General features: G+C 48.2%; 1 protein-coding gene and 1 non-coding gene across 13 annotated transcripts in view; one reads left to right on the plus strand and one right to left on the minus strand.

Annotated features, from left to right (window-relative positions):
- Window positions 1-16290, plus strand: part of CLASP1 (cytoplasmic linker associated protein 1) — a 144996-nt gene that overhangs the window by 17275 nt on the left and 111431 nt on the right. For 11 of the 12 annotated variants that reach the window (XM_032190583.1, XM_032190584.1, XM_032190586.1 and 8 more), the window contains exons 3-8: window positions 5531-5609; window positions 5790-5893; window positions 6293-6384; window positions 6471-6546; window positions 8227-8324; window positions 9637-9704. In XM_032190583.1, the coding sequence (XP_032046474.1) occupies window positions 5531-5609; window positions 5790-5893; window positions 6293-6384; window positions 6471-6546; window positions 8227-8324; window positions 9637-9704 (517 nt within the window). Of the gene's footprint in view, window positions 1-5530; window positions 5610-5789; window positions 5894-6292; window positions 6385-6470; window positions 6547-8226; window positions 8325-9636; window positions 9705-15250; window positions 15318-16290 lie in introns of those variants that run through there. The other variant, XM_032190596.1, reaches the window with a different exon arrangement.
- LOC116491013 lies at window positions 5017-5134 on the minus strand. The gene has a single exon (XR_004253449.1). It is a non-coding gene; the product is annotated as a U4atac minor spliceosomal RNA (small nuclear RNA).

A 16290-nucleotide genomic window follows, 5' to 3' on the forward strand; every position in this document is an offset into this window, starting at 1 on the left:
CTGTTTCCACCATACAGACCGCACTGCTGGATCTCACCGTGACAAGTTTATGATAGCAGTACTGCTCTGTAGCTCCAGAGGAGGATGTGAAAGCTCTTGCAAACCACCAGGTTATGTTTTTCCCTCATTTTGCAAGGGTGCAGGGAAGTGCTGTTAGCCCCTATTTTGCAGGAGGAAATAAATGAAGGGCACAAAAGAGGCGTAACTGCAGTTGGATTCCCTTTGCAATCCTTTGATGCTGCTCCTTTTGTGGAGGCTCAGCAGCTGAGCTGTTAGACTTCTCCAACAACGTCTGTGCTGAAGCAAAAGCAGTGACGGGAGCTCTCTAATCAGCACCAGGGCAGTGCTATCAGGATATTTTATTTCTTGGTGTTGTCCCTGGGCATCGCCACATCTGAGCTCCTCTTTGTGTGAGCGATGTCTCCTGGTCCGATGTGTGTAACTCTGCCTGTTCTCCTGCCGCAGGCTCCGTGCCACGGGCTGCAGGGGGCTCGCAGGCAGCAGCTCTCCTGCTCCCCGAGCGATGTTGCTGCTGACAGACCGACGGCGAGGAAGAACAACTGGAGCCTATCGCTGTGCGTGGCTCTGAACTCTGCACTTTTATCGCATGTTGTCAAGTTAAACAAAACTCCTAGAGAAATAAACCAAAAGCCTGCTGCTCTGCGCGCGCACACACACACACACACACACGTGCTGTTCTTGCCACTTGATCCATGTCGTGCCTCCTTTCCCCTGCGTGACACCGGTGCGATGCAGGATTGGCATGGGTCGGGTCACGTAGCTGCAGCCTTCAGGGACCCCGCAGAGACGTCTGCATTGTGCTTCTGTGCCTGGAGAAGGATCCAAAAAAAAAAAAAATCTGTGTTGCTGTTTCGCTTCCTGCCAGCAAGGTCTTGGTGGTGACACAGCAGCTCATTAAATCCATTCATAAATTAACAGGACTGCTTCTAACTGGATAACATCAAGCTCCTGCGAGTTTTAATGAACTCTTGGAATTAGTGGCAGCTGAAGGCCTAGATGGTGGGACCCAAACAGACCAAAGTGCTTTGTGTAAGCGTGCCCAACCTGATCTAATTTGGAGCAGGGGTGGGGAGCACGCTGAGCTGCTGGCCTCTGGAGCCCCCTTGCAACCTGATTTTATTTGGTGAGCCCTCTTCTGGCTCTGAAGCTCAGAGGGCTTTTGTCTTGTGCCTCCGTGCGGAATGAGCAGTAGGGCTGGCTGGGATGGGAGGAGACAAACGTAACGTCCAGCCGGTACGGGTAAAAGGGATGGGGCAGCATGGAAGGGAGAAGCTTCGAAGATGTGGAGGGTGCTTGTTGGAGGCATTGGTGCCTGTGGTGCTGCGGATTTCAGCTTAAGCTGGCACCTAATCTGCATGTTAGGAAATTTCACTAGGCCTCTGCTAGAATCCCTTAAATAAATCCTTTGAACCTGCCTGTGGTGGCTGGTTCGACTGAGCTGATTGCATTGCAAACTACAAATATTTTTACACTGCTTTAGTGGAACCAGATGATTTTTAACTGGAGTAGTTTGGGAGATTATTGCTCCCTTTCCTCTTAGGGGAAACGTAGCTCGTAGCCAGCAGGCTGTAGTTCCTCTTCAGCATTGCTTTGCAGCCTGCAGATCTGTGCTGTAACAGCCTCAACCCGTAGTGTGACACCATCTTTTTACTGTCCTGTATTCAGTTGCTTCATTTCTTGCAGAGGGTGGTGAAGGCAGCGGGGGTGAGCAGAGCCCGTCCAGGAGGTGGAGCTGCCCTGTTGGCTTCTGTGCTGAGCTGGGTGGGTTCCTGCGGTACAGGTGCAGCTTCTGTTCCTCGGTGTAGTCCTGTTCCTTAAGAGAACCATTTGAAATAATTAATCCACGAGCTAGTGCAGTTAAACACTGAATTAATTCCCTTCTCGTATTAACCCCCAGGAAGTGAGGGATGCTTTCTGTGGACTCTCAGCCTGAATGCTCGTCCAGTGCAGCTGAGACACGGGAGTGTTGATAGGAGCTATTGGCCTTACCTGCTTAAATGTGTTCCTAGAAGTACTTGGAGAAGCCAGGATGTGTGCGGTTTGTCCCGATAATTTTCCACTTGTGCTCTCAGCCACTCTCTGAGCTCGTTCTTTCCCCTTCAGAAAACGCTGGCTTCATCACACAGCGCAGGATGGAGCAGGGTAGCCTGCTCCAGGTGGCAAAACCTCCTTGGGTTTCCATGCACAGCGTGGCCTGGGGGTGTTCCCGAGCTGAGATGCGTTGCTCTGCGCTCCTGTCCCGTAGCTGTGTCTGCGGGAGGGGGCTGAGGCCGCCCGCCTGCAGCTGCTGGGGCTGGGGTGGGAGCTGGCAGAGCCGAGCTCCAGCTGGCGCCACGCATCTCGGCAGTGACAGCACGGCACAGGGGCAGACGCGTGGCTCAGGGGGAGCTGAAGAGGGGAATGTGTTTAGGAAGGAGGAGAAAGCTCGTTTGCTGTGCGGCTGGGGCACGTGCTGGCTGCTTCTGGCGTGTGGAAAGCATCGCCGCCAGCTAGCACTGACCCTCTGCGTTCAGGGGCTCGCTCAGGTGAGCAGCTCAGCAGTGGGACTGGGCTTGGAAGTGCCCCGTCTGCTCTCCACCTGCATGTACAGTTTTGTCACACCAGCTCTTGAAATCCTCCTCTCTTGTGATGCTGCGCACTGGAAGAGCTGTCCGTGAGCTATCAGACACGTGGTCAGCACCTGCTTCATCTCTTGTGGCTAAAACCTGCGTGAAGATCTGCTGAGTGTGCTGGAAGAACAGCTCTTCTGTGTGAAAACGTGGCTGGGATGCTCCTTTTGGGATGCTCCTTTTGGGATGCTCCTTTTGGGATGCTCCTTTTGCTAGCTGCTGTGCCAGTTGCTGGGAGAGCCAGCTCAGCCCTAGCTGTGCCCAGAGGCTGGTAGCACAGAGCCGTGGCTGCAGGTGAGGGGCACGTGAGAGGCCTCTTTGCCTTGCTTTTCGTGGTTAAATGTAGCCTGGCTTTCACCTTTCCCTGCAGCTCCACTGCCCAGTAAATCCATCGTGCTGTTCTTTCTAAATCATTGAACCGTGGAGGCTCTCTGGCAGCTATAACATCAGCTGTTTATTTACTTGGCTGCTTGCTGCGCTCCTCAGCACTTACCAGCACTCTTTAGCAACAGAAAGTGAAAAAAGGCCGTTTCTGGCAGAAACCGAGGGGGAATTCCAGGCGGGGATTTTGTGCTTACCCGAGCTGGGATTTGGGCAGAATTCAGGCCCTTGCTTACATGGGCAGTGGTCTCAGTGTGGTTTTTCCTTTTGCAGCTAGCAGAGGTATCTCGGATGCTTCTTGTTTTCTCTGTGGAGTTTGTTGTTGGGTCATTGGGGTGTTGGGGATTATGGCAGCGTTTTTGGATGCTGTCGGGCCCCTCAGAAGCATTTCTGCTTCCACCTACAAGGTGCTGAGCATCCTGGAGGTGCTGCTGCTGGAGCTGGTTTTTTGTTTGTTGTTGTTGTTGTTTTTTTGTTGTTGTTTTTACTGGACCCAGAAAAATGGTTCCTGGGGTTTTCTGCTGTTGAGCAAGAAAGGTCCCCTCGTGCCCTAGCGGTAGCTGTACAAACCTCCCTGTGGTGCTCGCTCCTGATGAGTTTTTCCTTAATGCTCCCAGCATTAGACTTGAGGCCCCTGGGGTTTGCTCCACTCTCGAGCTATGCATTATTTACCGAGCTGCTCCTCTCCTCCCAGACCTGCAAACGAAGGAGGGCGTTCGTTAACCATTTGTTTTGCTCGCTGTCCAGTTTCCTTGCTGCTAGCTCAGCTGCCAGACAGTCGCTCTGCTCGTGGGCGTTGCTGCCCTTTGTCGCTGTCCCAGGCGCTGTGGGCTTCAGATGGGCTTGGTGGCTGGACTGGGGGCTGAGCGGTGCTCCTCAGGTGCTGCTGCTCGGTGGGTTCTTACAAACAAAGGTTGGAGGTGTGAGAAATGCTCGAGCTCTGTGGTTTTTCCCTGTTCTCTGAAATCCAAAACAGACACCTGGCCTCTTGTCGGTACCTTAAAACAGAACAAAAGTCACTATAGGGCCGCTCTGTTTGGAAACTTAAATTCCCACACTAATTAATTAAATTTTCTAAATCCTGCGTATTTAAGAATCTGTCTGTGGATGAGGAGAAGCAATGTTTTGCCACGCTCCAGTGGCAAAACTTCCATCCCGAGCAGGCAGCTGCTCCTGGAGGTGCGGCTGTACTGAATGACAAATCGATGGCCCCGCAGCCAGAATCGCTTGTGGCTTCTGAAAGCGCTGTGTGAGGGGCTGGATGGCATCGTGTGGCTCCGGAGAGACTCGGAATCGATAGACCAGGGTTCTTCCCCCTGCTCAGCTCTTCTGCCACATCCTGGAGTCGTGCCAGTGGAACCGATGGTGCTGCTGCTGTGTTTTTGGTGCTTGCCATGAAAAGCGTGCTGGACAGGGGAGCGCACGTGGCCGGGGTGTTGCGTTCATCCATTGCTGGGGGTTGTGTTACTGCCCCCTGCCCCCACACACGTGCTTGGCTTCAGGACTAAAATAGCAAGCGCAGGGAGCATCCCTTGCTGGATCTTGGGGGTGCGGATGTTCTGTGCCCTGAGGAGTTCTGGCAGTGCTGGGGGTGCTGCCATGGCTCCTGTGCTTGAGGCTTGTGCTGCCTGGGAAGGGCTCTTTCTCACCCGTGTGTTGTATTTGTTGAGTGCATCGGTGCTTCTCCAGGCCTTTGCGTATTGAAGGTTATTGAAGAGTATTTAAAAATATTGTTTCTGTGGCTGAATTCTTGTGCAATTTCTTTTCCGTGCTGCTGAGACTCCAAGCCCACCACACTGATACAGGGAGCCACCTGCAGGCCTTTCAGTTCCCCCCCCCAAGGCGCTGGGGGCAGGTGCTTTGAGTTACCAGAAGCGAGCTTTGCAGTGCAGGACCCGGGTGTGTGAGGGGTGCAGGCACACCCGGGGTACCTAAGGGAACAGACCCTGTTGCGGTGCTGCCGTGTTGCTGCTCACTTGGCGCCGGGCAGGCGGTGCCGTGGCGCGGTTCCAAAAATTGCGCCTCGCTCTCGGAGCGGGCGCCGTGTGTGTTGCCTGGCGTTAGCAGTGCCGCCCTCACCACGCGTTCATCGGGCGGCCGCGCAACCCCAAGATAAGGACGGTTGCGGCGCCTCGCCGCGCGCCCGCGCTAAGGGACGGCCGAGCGCCGCCCAGGTCACGGCGAGGGGACGCGCGCGCCCGGCGCCCCCCGCGCGTCCCCGCGGCTCGGGGGCGCGCCCCGCGTGCCCGCGACCCCCCTCGCTCGCGCCCCGCCCCTCCCCGGCGCCGGTTGGAGCCGCGGCGGGGGCCGGTGAGGCGCTACCCAGCGTGCCCCGCGCCGGCGGGGAGCTGATTTGCATAGGGGGCGTGGTCTCCCCAGGAGGGGTGGGACCGGCGGCGGGAGGCGCCCGTTAGCGCCGCCTGGCGGCCACCCGGCGGGGCTGCAGGCAGCGGGCACCCCGGGGAGCAGAGGTTTAAGGGGAACCCCGCGGCTGAGCCGTGCCCGTGCTCTGCTTGCAGGTGGTGCTCCTGGGCATCGACATCCTCTCCGCCCTGGTGTCGCGCCTGCAGGACCGCTTCAAGGCCCAGATCGGCACAGGTAAGGGGCCCACACACAAGGTACAGGGGTGCAGGGCTGCAGAAATGCAGCTTGGAAAGAGGCTGAGCCTTTGTAACGGGGGGAAAAATAAAAATAATAAACTGGAGGAAATAATAAACCAAAGCATGTCAAAGCAGTTTCCTTCTGAGAGGTTGGGGTGTCGCTGTGCTCTTCCTGCAGTGCTGCCAAGTTTGCTCGACCGGCTGGGAGACTCCAAAGACTCGGTGAGGGAGCAGGACCAGACCTTGCTGCTGAAAATCATGGATCAAGCTGCTAACCCGCAGGTACGCCTGACAAACCTTCACAGCGTGCAAGTGAGCGACTGGCTGCTGAGCAAGGAGCTGCTCGAGACCTTATGGTTTCAATGCTCTGGTGCTCTGCGGGGTTGTTAATTCTTTCCAGCTTTTCCTTCTATCAGAAGGCTTCTTCCCCTGTGTTCCTGTCCAAAACTCATCTTCTGCTTCTGTAAAAGTATTCTAGCTAGCAGTGAGTTAGGGTGAGTTCAGCAAAGAATGAAAATTGGTCACACCTAAAAATGATTTCCCACCTGTCCCGTTCTGCCAGGATTGATGTAAAGCTTATGTATGAGCTCCAGGGGTGTTGTGGTGTGTGTCTGCTGGGAGAAACAGCCTCTCTTTGTCTGTTTCCTTTTTCCCTGTCTCACCTTCTTTTGTCCTCCGCAGTACGTGTGGGATAGGATGCTAGGAGGATTCAAACACAAGAATTTCCGGACGAGAGAAGGGATCTGCCTCTGCCTTATCGCAACACTCAATGCGTAAGTGCAGCCCCCCGCAGACCCAAGCTGTGCACGCAGGCGTGCCCCAGGATTCATGCTAGTTTCCTTCTGTTCTTTATTGCCAGATCTGGAGCTCAGAGCTTAACGCTGAGTAAGATAGTGCCACACATCTGTAACTTGCTTGGAGATCCCAACAGCCAGGTGAGTGTTTGGTGCGAGTTGCTTCTTAAAGGTGTGCTGATTATCCTCGTCAGTAATTGGGGCTCTGGGTTCTGGCTGAGAAGTTAGCTGACCATGCTGCCCTCGGTGAGTGCTGACTGGCAATCCTTTGGTTAATTTTGAACGGGTAAGGTTTGAAATATGTCTCCAACAACATCTAAATCGCATCAGAACTTCAGCAGAACAGAATTGGTCTGCAGGTGATGTGAACAGAACAAAAACCTGAGTGCAGGGGAAGCTGGGGGATCCCTCTGGGCCCAGTGCAGCATCTGAGCACCTTTTAGGTATGAACCCCTCTGGGCAGGGAGGGCAAAATGGGACCAGTCTGACAGCCTAGCCGTGTGCGCTGCCATGAGTTGTGTGAGGAGGTTGTGAGTAAGGGCTGGAAGCGAGCTAGGCTGGATGGGAGCCTTAAATCCACAGAACGTGTCAAAAAGACGTACTGGAAAAAAAAGAGCCTGTCACTTCCATCTGCTTTCTGGGGCAGGCACCTGGGGAAAGGGTTTGTGTTGGCCATATTTCCATGGCTGTTAGGGCCTCCACTTGCTAAATCATCTTGTGCCCGAGCTGGTCAGATACAAATCTCTTGCTGCGAGGGTGCCTTCTGAGCCGTGGGACATCTGAGGCTGCTGATGCTCGGTCAATGCTGCCCTCTCTTGGTGAAACGTGGTGCAGAGCAAGATCCATGTCAAGCGCAGTGTTTTTCCCTTTTGTTGGGGACATGAGAGGCTTCTGATAGCCATTTTCAGACGGAGTGGTTTTTTTAATTTATTTTTATCTAATTAAGAGCTTATGTAACACGGTGAGCAGCAGTTAGCTATCATGTAAATCCTGTTATACTTCCTGAGAAATAAAATTGAGCCCTGACGTTTTGCTACTGCTGTGGCAGCTTAAAGCCAGCGTGGTGGTAGGGGCAGCCTGCCTCACCCCCTGTGGGGTTCACCCCGTCCCCAGACAGACCTCTGAGAAGCTCGGCACAAACCTGCAACCCTTCGGGGCTGCCCTGGGAGGGCACTGGGGGCCAGCTCTTCCCATGGGAGGCAGAGGGTAAGATATGCCCAGCAGTCAGTTTTGCAAATGAGTGTGGAAAACATGCAAAGCTATTCAGCAGGGAATCTAGGCTGTGCTCCTTCCTGGTGCTGCTGAGCTACCTCGGCCAGCAGGTAAAGCACAGGGTGTGCAGCTATTGATGGCTTCATGCTGCTGCTTTGCTGTGCTGTTAGGCTGAATTTCATTTATCATCAGCTAAAGATTGGCCAGAGAGTCAGATGCTTTTGGTACTTTGACCCTTGTGGTATTTTTGCTTCCTCTGCTGGCAATATCCAGCCCAGGACCAGCTTTGTGCAGGAGCAGTGGGTCTGGGGGTTCTGACTGGGAAACTGCTCCGTTGGCAGCTCACCCAGGTGTTCATGTGGTGACTCAGGTGCCTGATGATCCCTCCTTCCATATTTTATCATCAGCACGGAAAGTTAGGTAAAATTAGCCCTCCTGATACTGCTAATGGAATACACTGATACCGCTAGGAGCAGAGGCTTTTGTGATCATGTGTATGGGGCAGCTGTTGTTGCTGGGAAATATGCAAATCTCTTTCTCCAAAGTAGGGCAGGGATTTATTTATTTAAATTATAAAGATGACTGATTTCTCTCCTATCCGATGTTCAGGTTCGAGATGCAGCAATAAACAGCCTTGTGGAGATCTACAGGCACGTCGGTGAACGTGTAAGGGCTGATCTCAGTAAAAAAGGATTACCCCAGTCTCGGTAAGTTGAGAAGATCCTTATGTTTTAACTATTTTTGTGTGTTTTTTTTTTAAACCCTCCTTTTTACAAGGCTTAATGTGCTGCATGATTGAACCATTTCTTGGGATCAGAGTTTTTCTTTCATCCTTACATGCACCTACCTGGGATTTTTGTTTAACGTGGATCCTGTACCTTTGTCTAAGTATCTCAAAATTATGGCCATGGCATCTCTTGAAAGCTAACCAGTTACCCGAGTTGAGATGTAACGTGGTGTTTGTACTATCTCTCTAGAGAGGGCATTTAAAGTAGCCTGGGTGTATGTGACTTACAGGGTTGTCATCTGGAGAACCCTGTAGTCAGTGTCATCAGTTACAAGGCTTTATTAAAACAAACAAGGCAAACGTAAACAGGCTGTCTGTGTCTGCCACTAAATCATACTCAACGCTTTAGTCAGTGCTAGTTGACTTCTTGGGGACAGATGCTTAGTGTAGGGCTTGTGATCTTCGACAATGTGAAATCCAGGAACTTGCTGTGGTTTTGGTTTTTTGCTTTTTAAACCTGTGCTTTTCTGAGACCTGATGTGTGAGGTGGTTGCATGGGAGCCTTTATTCACCTCGCCTGCAGCTTCCCCAGCTGCATCCTGGGCTGTGTGTGCAGCTGCCTGGGTGGCGATTTGTTTCTGTGCTTCTAGTTTTGCTGCCGTTCCCAGTGTGCAGGATCAAACATGGTTAGATGAGAGGATGGAGGAGATGGCAGTGTGTCAATGCACAAAAAGGCAGCAGGGAAAGAGGTGGTTTCAGAGGTGGGGTGTGATATTGTTGCCTCTTGTTTTCTAGTGAAAGCATCTGCTGCACCATGGCCTAAAGGGGAATGCTCTCTAGGAGGGAATAGTGAGACGGGGTAAAGATCTGCTCTGTTGGTAAAGATCTGCTCTATTGGGCCCATGACATGATTAGGAAAGAAATGTCATGGGCAAACAAGAACATTGTGCAAAGTTTGCATTTTTTTTCTGTTGTATTTCTGCAACCAGTTAAAAATAGGCAAAGCAGTAATGAACTGGAAATGCATTTACAAGGAGACCTGCCATATCTTCAGTAGTGCAGGATTTCTGATCATATTTCTTTTGTCTGTATGGTATCACTGTTTTTTTTTCTTTATCAGGTATTGGACATTGTGATTTTTTTAAATAATTTTGAAACAACTGCCTTCCATATTGACATTTCTGACGGTGTTGAATGAAGCAAAATCTGTCCTGTAATATCTTAAATAAGAAAGTTCCTAAAAGTTAAGTTCAATTACTGATTGTAGATTTATTTCTCTAACTTTCAAACAGGTTGAATGTAATTTTTACAAAATTCGACGAGGTCCAAAAGTCTGGAAACATGATCCAGAGTTCAGGGGGTGAGTAGAAGTGCCTGCATTCTTTTTGGTGCCTTCAGTTGGTGAGACTATGGATGGAAAAATAGTATTCTGCTAGGAAAAAACAAATATGGGGATCATTCAAAAATATACACACAGCTTGATTTGACATTTAGTTTGTCTGCTCTGTGCTCCTGGTAGTATTAAGGTGAATTTCAAGAACAGAAGGTATTGCTAACTCTCTTTTCCTGTTGACTTCAATTAGCAAAATACAACTTCTGTTTTCAAGTCCATGGGCATCTTTCTTTAAATTGATAGCAAAATAAATAGTAAATTAAGAGAAAAAGCCTTTTCAGTTTTAATGCCCTACAAAGCACAAGGTGTACATACTACTGTAGTGTCCTATTTAATATTCATACTGTTTAGGAATTGTATTTTTGCAATTTCTAAGTTTGTATGCTTTGTATGAGTATCACTGGTAACTAGAGTGAAAGCTCTTATAAGAACTTTCTTTTTGTACTTGTCCAAGCGCAGAATTTTGCTTGCTTTAAAAACAAGTGTCTTGTTACTGCTTTTCTTATATCATTCATTTTTAGAAATGTTTTTGAGATGCTTTCTGGTTCAAAGGAGGGAATTCATCTTTCTGCCAAGAGCTGAGTAGAGCAGAGGTGGAAAAATGCGGGTTCAGTGCTGCAGGTTCATTTTATTCATCTGGAATGAATAAAATGGACTTATTTGAAAATTAAGTTGTATTTTGGGTTATTCCAAAATGTCACATGATATTCCCTTCTACATCTGTAAGTGATGAAAACCTATAACAGGTTCCTCTGTGTTGGAATGGGTTAAAACTCCTCCGTGCTTTTGCATAATGTAGGAAAATAAGGTCTGTACATGTAGATGGTGCTTAGAGTGGCCTCATCTGCTCACGAGTGCAGCTGAGGTGCAAATCTCCTTGTACTTTTTTTAAAGGAGAAAGTAAATATTTAATCCCTTAGCAAACACCTTGAGGTTTACAACCTCTAGATGTTTATTCTGAAATCCTAGCTCAAACTGAAACAAGCCTGCTCTTGATCCAACTTCCCTGCTGTCCACAGGCTAGGCTATGGTAGGAATTTTGTTTTGCTGGCAGTGCAATGGACTGGATTTTCAAAACAGGAAAAGTTCACTTGGTGTATCATACCGTGTAGCTTGCTGTTCTCTGTGCCTTGTGAGATGTGTTGCTACTTTGTCATTTTAAACAAATGATGTGCTGGGATGATGTCTGTGGGTGGGATTTCTGCTGGGTCTTTCCTCTATGAGGAGGGGAAAAGTTTTGGGTGGTTATTGTGCCACTAGCTAAATTTAAGCTAAATTTACTCAGGGTTTTTCAAAGCCAAATGAAAGAGATTTTTGTAGAAAGTCAGGTATGTCACAACTGATTAGAAGAGTATTAATATGAAAGAGGTGAGATAATGTGTAAGAACTGAAATTCACTGAAGAGTGAAAAGCTAGAGTTAATTTGGATTTGCAACGCAAGTTCTAGCTCTGCAATTATTTTAGGATATGCAGGATCCTGAGCAGTACCAGAGCCGTCACTTGCTACTGGTTGGCTTCTGAGAGCTGGTTCTGGTCTCCAGACTGAATGTCCCAGCATATGTTATGACGTGATTCATAGCTGCTGGCAATCTTGAAAACATCAAAAGAAGCAAGATGGGACAATAGGGATGACCTTTCGTAGGCAGATGATTCTTGGTGTGCCATCTCTTTCCAAGAAAGCAGACCATATGTTTTAAAGCTCAGTCAAGGAAGGATTCCTTAAGAACATGACCTTTCTTTTTTTTTTTTTTTTCCCCCCCCCAAAAAAAAACCAAACAACCAAGAAAGTAAAGCATCTATCTGTATTAGATTTATTACTTTTAGGCTTTGCTGAAAATTTAGTTTTCCTCTGCCACCATTCTGATGAATGTGATGTTTAAATCCCTTGCATATGCACTGCTGAGGACCTTACACACCCTGTCTCATGCCCTTGGCTCTACCAACAGTCTTTTTGTGCTTCCCAGCACAAATACTTTTGTCTTCCTCACTCTGCTTAACCCAACCTGATGTCTCACCGTCCTTGCCTGTGCAGTGGCGGGATGCAGTCCCTGGTGTGTTAGCATTTCTTTTCTGTTGAAACTCCTGAGTGGGCACCAAAAAGTCGCAGAGGGAAAGAGGGGTTGGGGAGCGTGGAGGAGCACTGCAAGGTGCAGGAAGGATAGGCTCTCCTGTTGGTCTACCGGGATGCTTTCCATCTTTTGCCAAGGATGAGAAAATCGGTAGTTTATGTTTTCGAGGTTGTGTAAGCCAGTGATGAGGCTCATCTTCACCCATGGTCACAAGTTTGTTATGACCTAAAGGCAAGTCCTGTAGGGTTTCCTGTGTCCCTGATGCCTCCTGCAGCTTTTGAACAAAGGTGACATTTTCAGCATCTGTCACCAGGAAGAACGATAAATATTGCATGACCGAAGGATTAGCCTTTCTCAGGCAACAGCTGTCTCAGCATTGTTAGTCCTTTGCTTCTGGCAGAGCACGGTATCGATTATGAGGATGCCTACCTGTTAGTGTTGGGAGCACTCCCTTTGGTTTGTAGCTCCCAGGCCTTTTCTACAGCAGCAGCAAACACGTGAGCACGCTGCTAGCCCTTGGTAAGTGACGTTACATGGCCTGGATGGGATCACTTCAGGCAATGTGGTAGATTTCCACCAGGTCTTAAAAACTCAGGTTAGTGCCTCTCTGCACCTACCTTGTTCTGTTTCCAGCTCTACACAGCCTGCGTTCGTGTCCCAGAGGTTTTGGGAAGCAGACAGGCAGATGTTTGTGCAGCCTGCAGCTCTGTAAGCACTCGTCAGCATTGCAGAAGATGCAGCAGCACCTGCTCACGCTGGATTTTCTGCCCTGGGTGCTCCCTGCATGAATAAAAGCAGTTTGTTACTGAGCCCTGGCCCAGGACAGCTGGAGTGTGCTAATTACAGCAGGGTTTGAAAATGGTTGGCAGAGCTGGCTTCTCGCACAACACAGCGTTACTGGGCAGGTGGGAAGGTGAGAATCCTTTCTGAAAGGGTAAAGCGTGCCAAAATATCTGGTCAAAGAAGAATTTGGGTTAAGATTGATCCTTTAGATTTCAGGTTACTGCTTGGGATGAGATTTCTGGACTGCTCCCTCTGGTGAGTGGGATCGATGCTAGTGCTGCTGGTCACTGAAGATTCAAATAAAAAAAAAAAAAAGCAACTGCAGCAGCATTGTTTGTATATCAGGAGTAATTTGAAGATTAGTAAAGTTCCTGTAAGTTGCTAAAGACTTCTTTTAACTGATGCTTTCTATGACACATACACAGGTGAACATTTTATTCAGCTTACTAGTGAAAGTCCTTTAAAGAACAGGATGTGTTCTGATCCCATCTGTAAAACAAATGAATCAGCTCTAATCAGGCTGCGAGCTTTGTCAAGAACCAAAGCTAGGAATTATTTCCTTATATTTCCTTTTGTCTACTGTGGTCCATTAGTGTTGCTTTGGCTTTATCTTGGTGGCTGATTTTTTTGGCTAGGTTTTGTGTTCACTGTTGGATAACAGAAGAATCGAGCGAGCGGTGGGGTGGGGGAGGTTCGCATTGTGCGAGGTGTTTCGTGAGGAGGGAGGGAGGTTTTGGTATGCTGAAGTATGCTGCTTGTTGCTAGGCTACCAGCAGACCTGGTGTCTGGAATATGAAGTTAAAATCCACATTGGGTTTCTCGATGATTCGTGGTGCATCTCTGTTTTGTTATCGGGCCTGTAATTAGTCAGCCTCTTGAAGCAAAAATTATAGTTTTTTCCCCCTTCAGGCTTTCAGCAAGCTAATTATTTTTTGTATAACTGCTTTTGCTAATTATGCAGATGCCTTTTTCCCCTGGGACAAATACGTTTTCAGCATGAAAGAGCCAATAATTGCCAGCGAGTCAGCTGCTGTCTTCGCGTGGCCTTGCGTGATGATCTTTAATTGGATGTGATACGGGGAGAGGCTAGTGGACATAAACAGGCTTTCATTTACTCCAGGAAATTCATGCTGCACAGGCTTCCTCGGCCTCGTGTCTGGAAGGACCTGAGCATAAAGCATGCAATTTTTTTTCCGTGGGTTTGAATTGTCTTGAGTCTACCAGGAGCCTGGAGAACTTTGTATTCAAGATTAGGGACGTGCTAAGTGATCTGCTGAGAGATACAGATGGATAGGAAATGATCCAAACCAGAGCTATTAATAACCACACTGCTTTGGTGCGTTTTTCATGCTCTTGATCATTATGGTATCATAACACCATGTGTTAACGTGAGACATTTGCATGTATGTGTTTATTTTACGTGATGTGATTTCTGTGAGGCCCTTCGACACAGGTATGTGCAGGGACCCTGCCGTGGTGTGCCAGTAACGTGGGACCTGTCAGTATGAAGGGGACCGAACTGCCTTTTCTACACAGAATTTTGCATTTGCTCAGGAGAGCAAGACTTAAAAACAGTGGAGGTGGTAGCGGGCTTGGGCTGCAAGGAAATGAAACAGGAGATGTAATGCCAGCAGTCTGGAGCTGAGATCTCCCCCCATGTATGCTTACACACAGTAAGGCGAGAGGCGGATGCAGCTTTAGTTGTTGCCTGGTTTTGTTAGATTTCTAGGAGTAAGCAGATTAAAACGATGCTTAAATAGCAGAAATGATGATTCCAGTTGCTGAAAGCCTGAGAAGAAGGAACAGAGTTATTCCTGGACAGAACCACTTCTGTATTTGAGGTGCTGTTAATCTAAGATAAGTAACGCTACTTGTTGGGTCGATTCTCTTTTGGTTTAAGAGAAATTTGACAGCTCAGAGGCAATTAGCTGAAAATTACCTATTCTAGATTCCCATGTCACGCTAGTAATAAAGCTAGTCACTGGGTGTCACTTTGCTATTTATTGTAAGGAGAAAAATAACCAAGTGCTGCCATGTGCCTGTGGGTGGGACATTGTTTGTTTGTCAACACACATCCCAGCACCAGAATTAGAGTGGAAGGAGGGGTGAGTTTCTGTGATATCACAGAGAGGTTTTGAACTGACAAACACCATGCTGTGCTTCTTGCATTCATGCCTCGTTGTGCAATTTAATTTTCCATTACGGCTTGTTCTCTATTTTGTTTTCAAGTTGAAATAGAAAATGAAATAGGAAATTAAATTGACTCAGCATTCCCTTGCTATAAAAAAAGCAAGGAAAGACCCTTTTATCCCCGCAGGGGATGAGAAAGTAATAATGTCTATGATTCAAAAATCAGTGCTACCAGCTGACTGCACATCCTTGTGGAAGATATAAATGGGCAAGAGCAGCTCGGTTTCCTTCCTATTACACAAATTTGTAAATAAGCACATTGCCGCACTCTGGATTTAAAATCCTTAAATTTAAAGGGGAGTGATGTGAGCAAACAGGCAGGGGAGGACAAATGGTGCTCAGCTGAGTGCTGAACAGGCTTTTATTTTGGAGGAGAGGTGGCAATCATCTGCTAGGTCACACAGAGAAGTCATTTAGGAGGGTGGAGAGTTTGCTGGTGGTTAAGTTACGGACAGCCATGTACTGTAGGGCTGCTTTCGGAGCACAGTGCTCTTCCTCAGCATCTCAGGAGCACTGCAGATAATGACTACAGGGAAAGGTAGGTGCTAATGAACATGCCACGGGGGTGGGTGGGTTTATTTGTTAGCATCCGAATATTTGCATGTTAAATTTCTTCTTAATATTGTGAAGAGACTGAAGCAATTTTGCAGTAGAAGTGAAACTAAGAGCCTGTAAGCATCTGTGGCACAGTGACATCGAGTTCAGCCGAAGCTTCTATAAAATATGATAAATGATCTGTTTGACAGGGGTAAAGGAAGAGTATGTCTATGTAAGGACGCAGGACATGCCATGAGAGGGGTGAAGGGCAGGTATTTTCAGACGTTGTCGCTGGTTTGTGATGTTTGGTCAGTAAAGCTTTTATTTCTGAAGTGGTTCTTTTTGCAGTATCAGTTGGGAAGTTTATTTAAATTGGATGTAACTCCCTTTGAGGTAACACTGAATTGTAGTTCCAACAATGTGCTGAATGGGGATACCATCGGCTTTTTTCTAGTTTTGTATTAACTACATTTTTGTAACAGAAAAGGCTACCTGTGCAAGTCAGAGGGGCAGGGGGGAACGAGGTGAATGGAAATTGAAAGGCAGAGGAGCTCTGCATCTATTCACCCGTGAAGAATTAATTTATGGGATGGAAGTATGTTTTGGGTTTATTTTGGGTACATTGTAAGCCTGTGCCTTTCATCTTAGCTGTTAGAGGAATTGATTTCTGTGAGCCGTCTTTGCAGAAGCTGTCTTTTTTTCTCCATTTTCTCCATTCAGTGTATGTGTTGTCTGTCCTGCTGAAATACCTGGTGTGCTGTGGATAGAGCAGGTGAATTGAGCAAGTTTGAGATTGCCAGCATCTGAGCTGCATGGATGTTGGGTTTGTGTTGTTTACCCTCTCAAGATGAGTTAATTGGCAGCTCTTGTACTGGATTTAGGAGGTGGAAATCACCTGGGTAAATTGAATACCATGGGATTGATATTGCGTGACCCTACTTGCTGTTTTTACACCCAGCTCTTTAGTCTTCAGA

Source organism: Aythya fuligula, chromosome 6, assembly GCF_009819795.1.
Source record: "Aythya fuligula isolate bAytFul2 chromosome 6, bAytFul2.pri, whole genome shotgun sequence".
NCBI lineage: Eukaryota > Metazoa > Chordata > Aves > Anseriformes > Anatidae > Aythya > Aythya fuligula.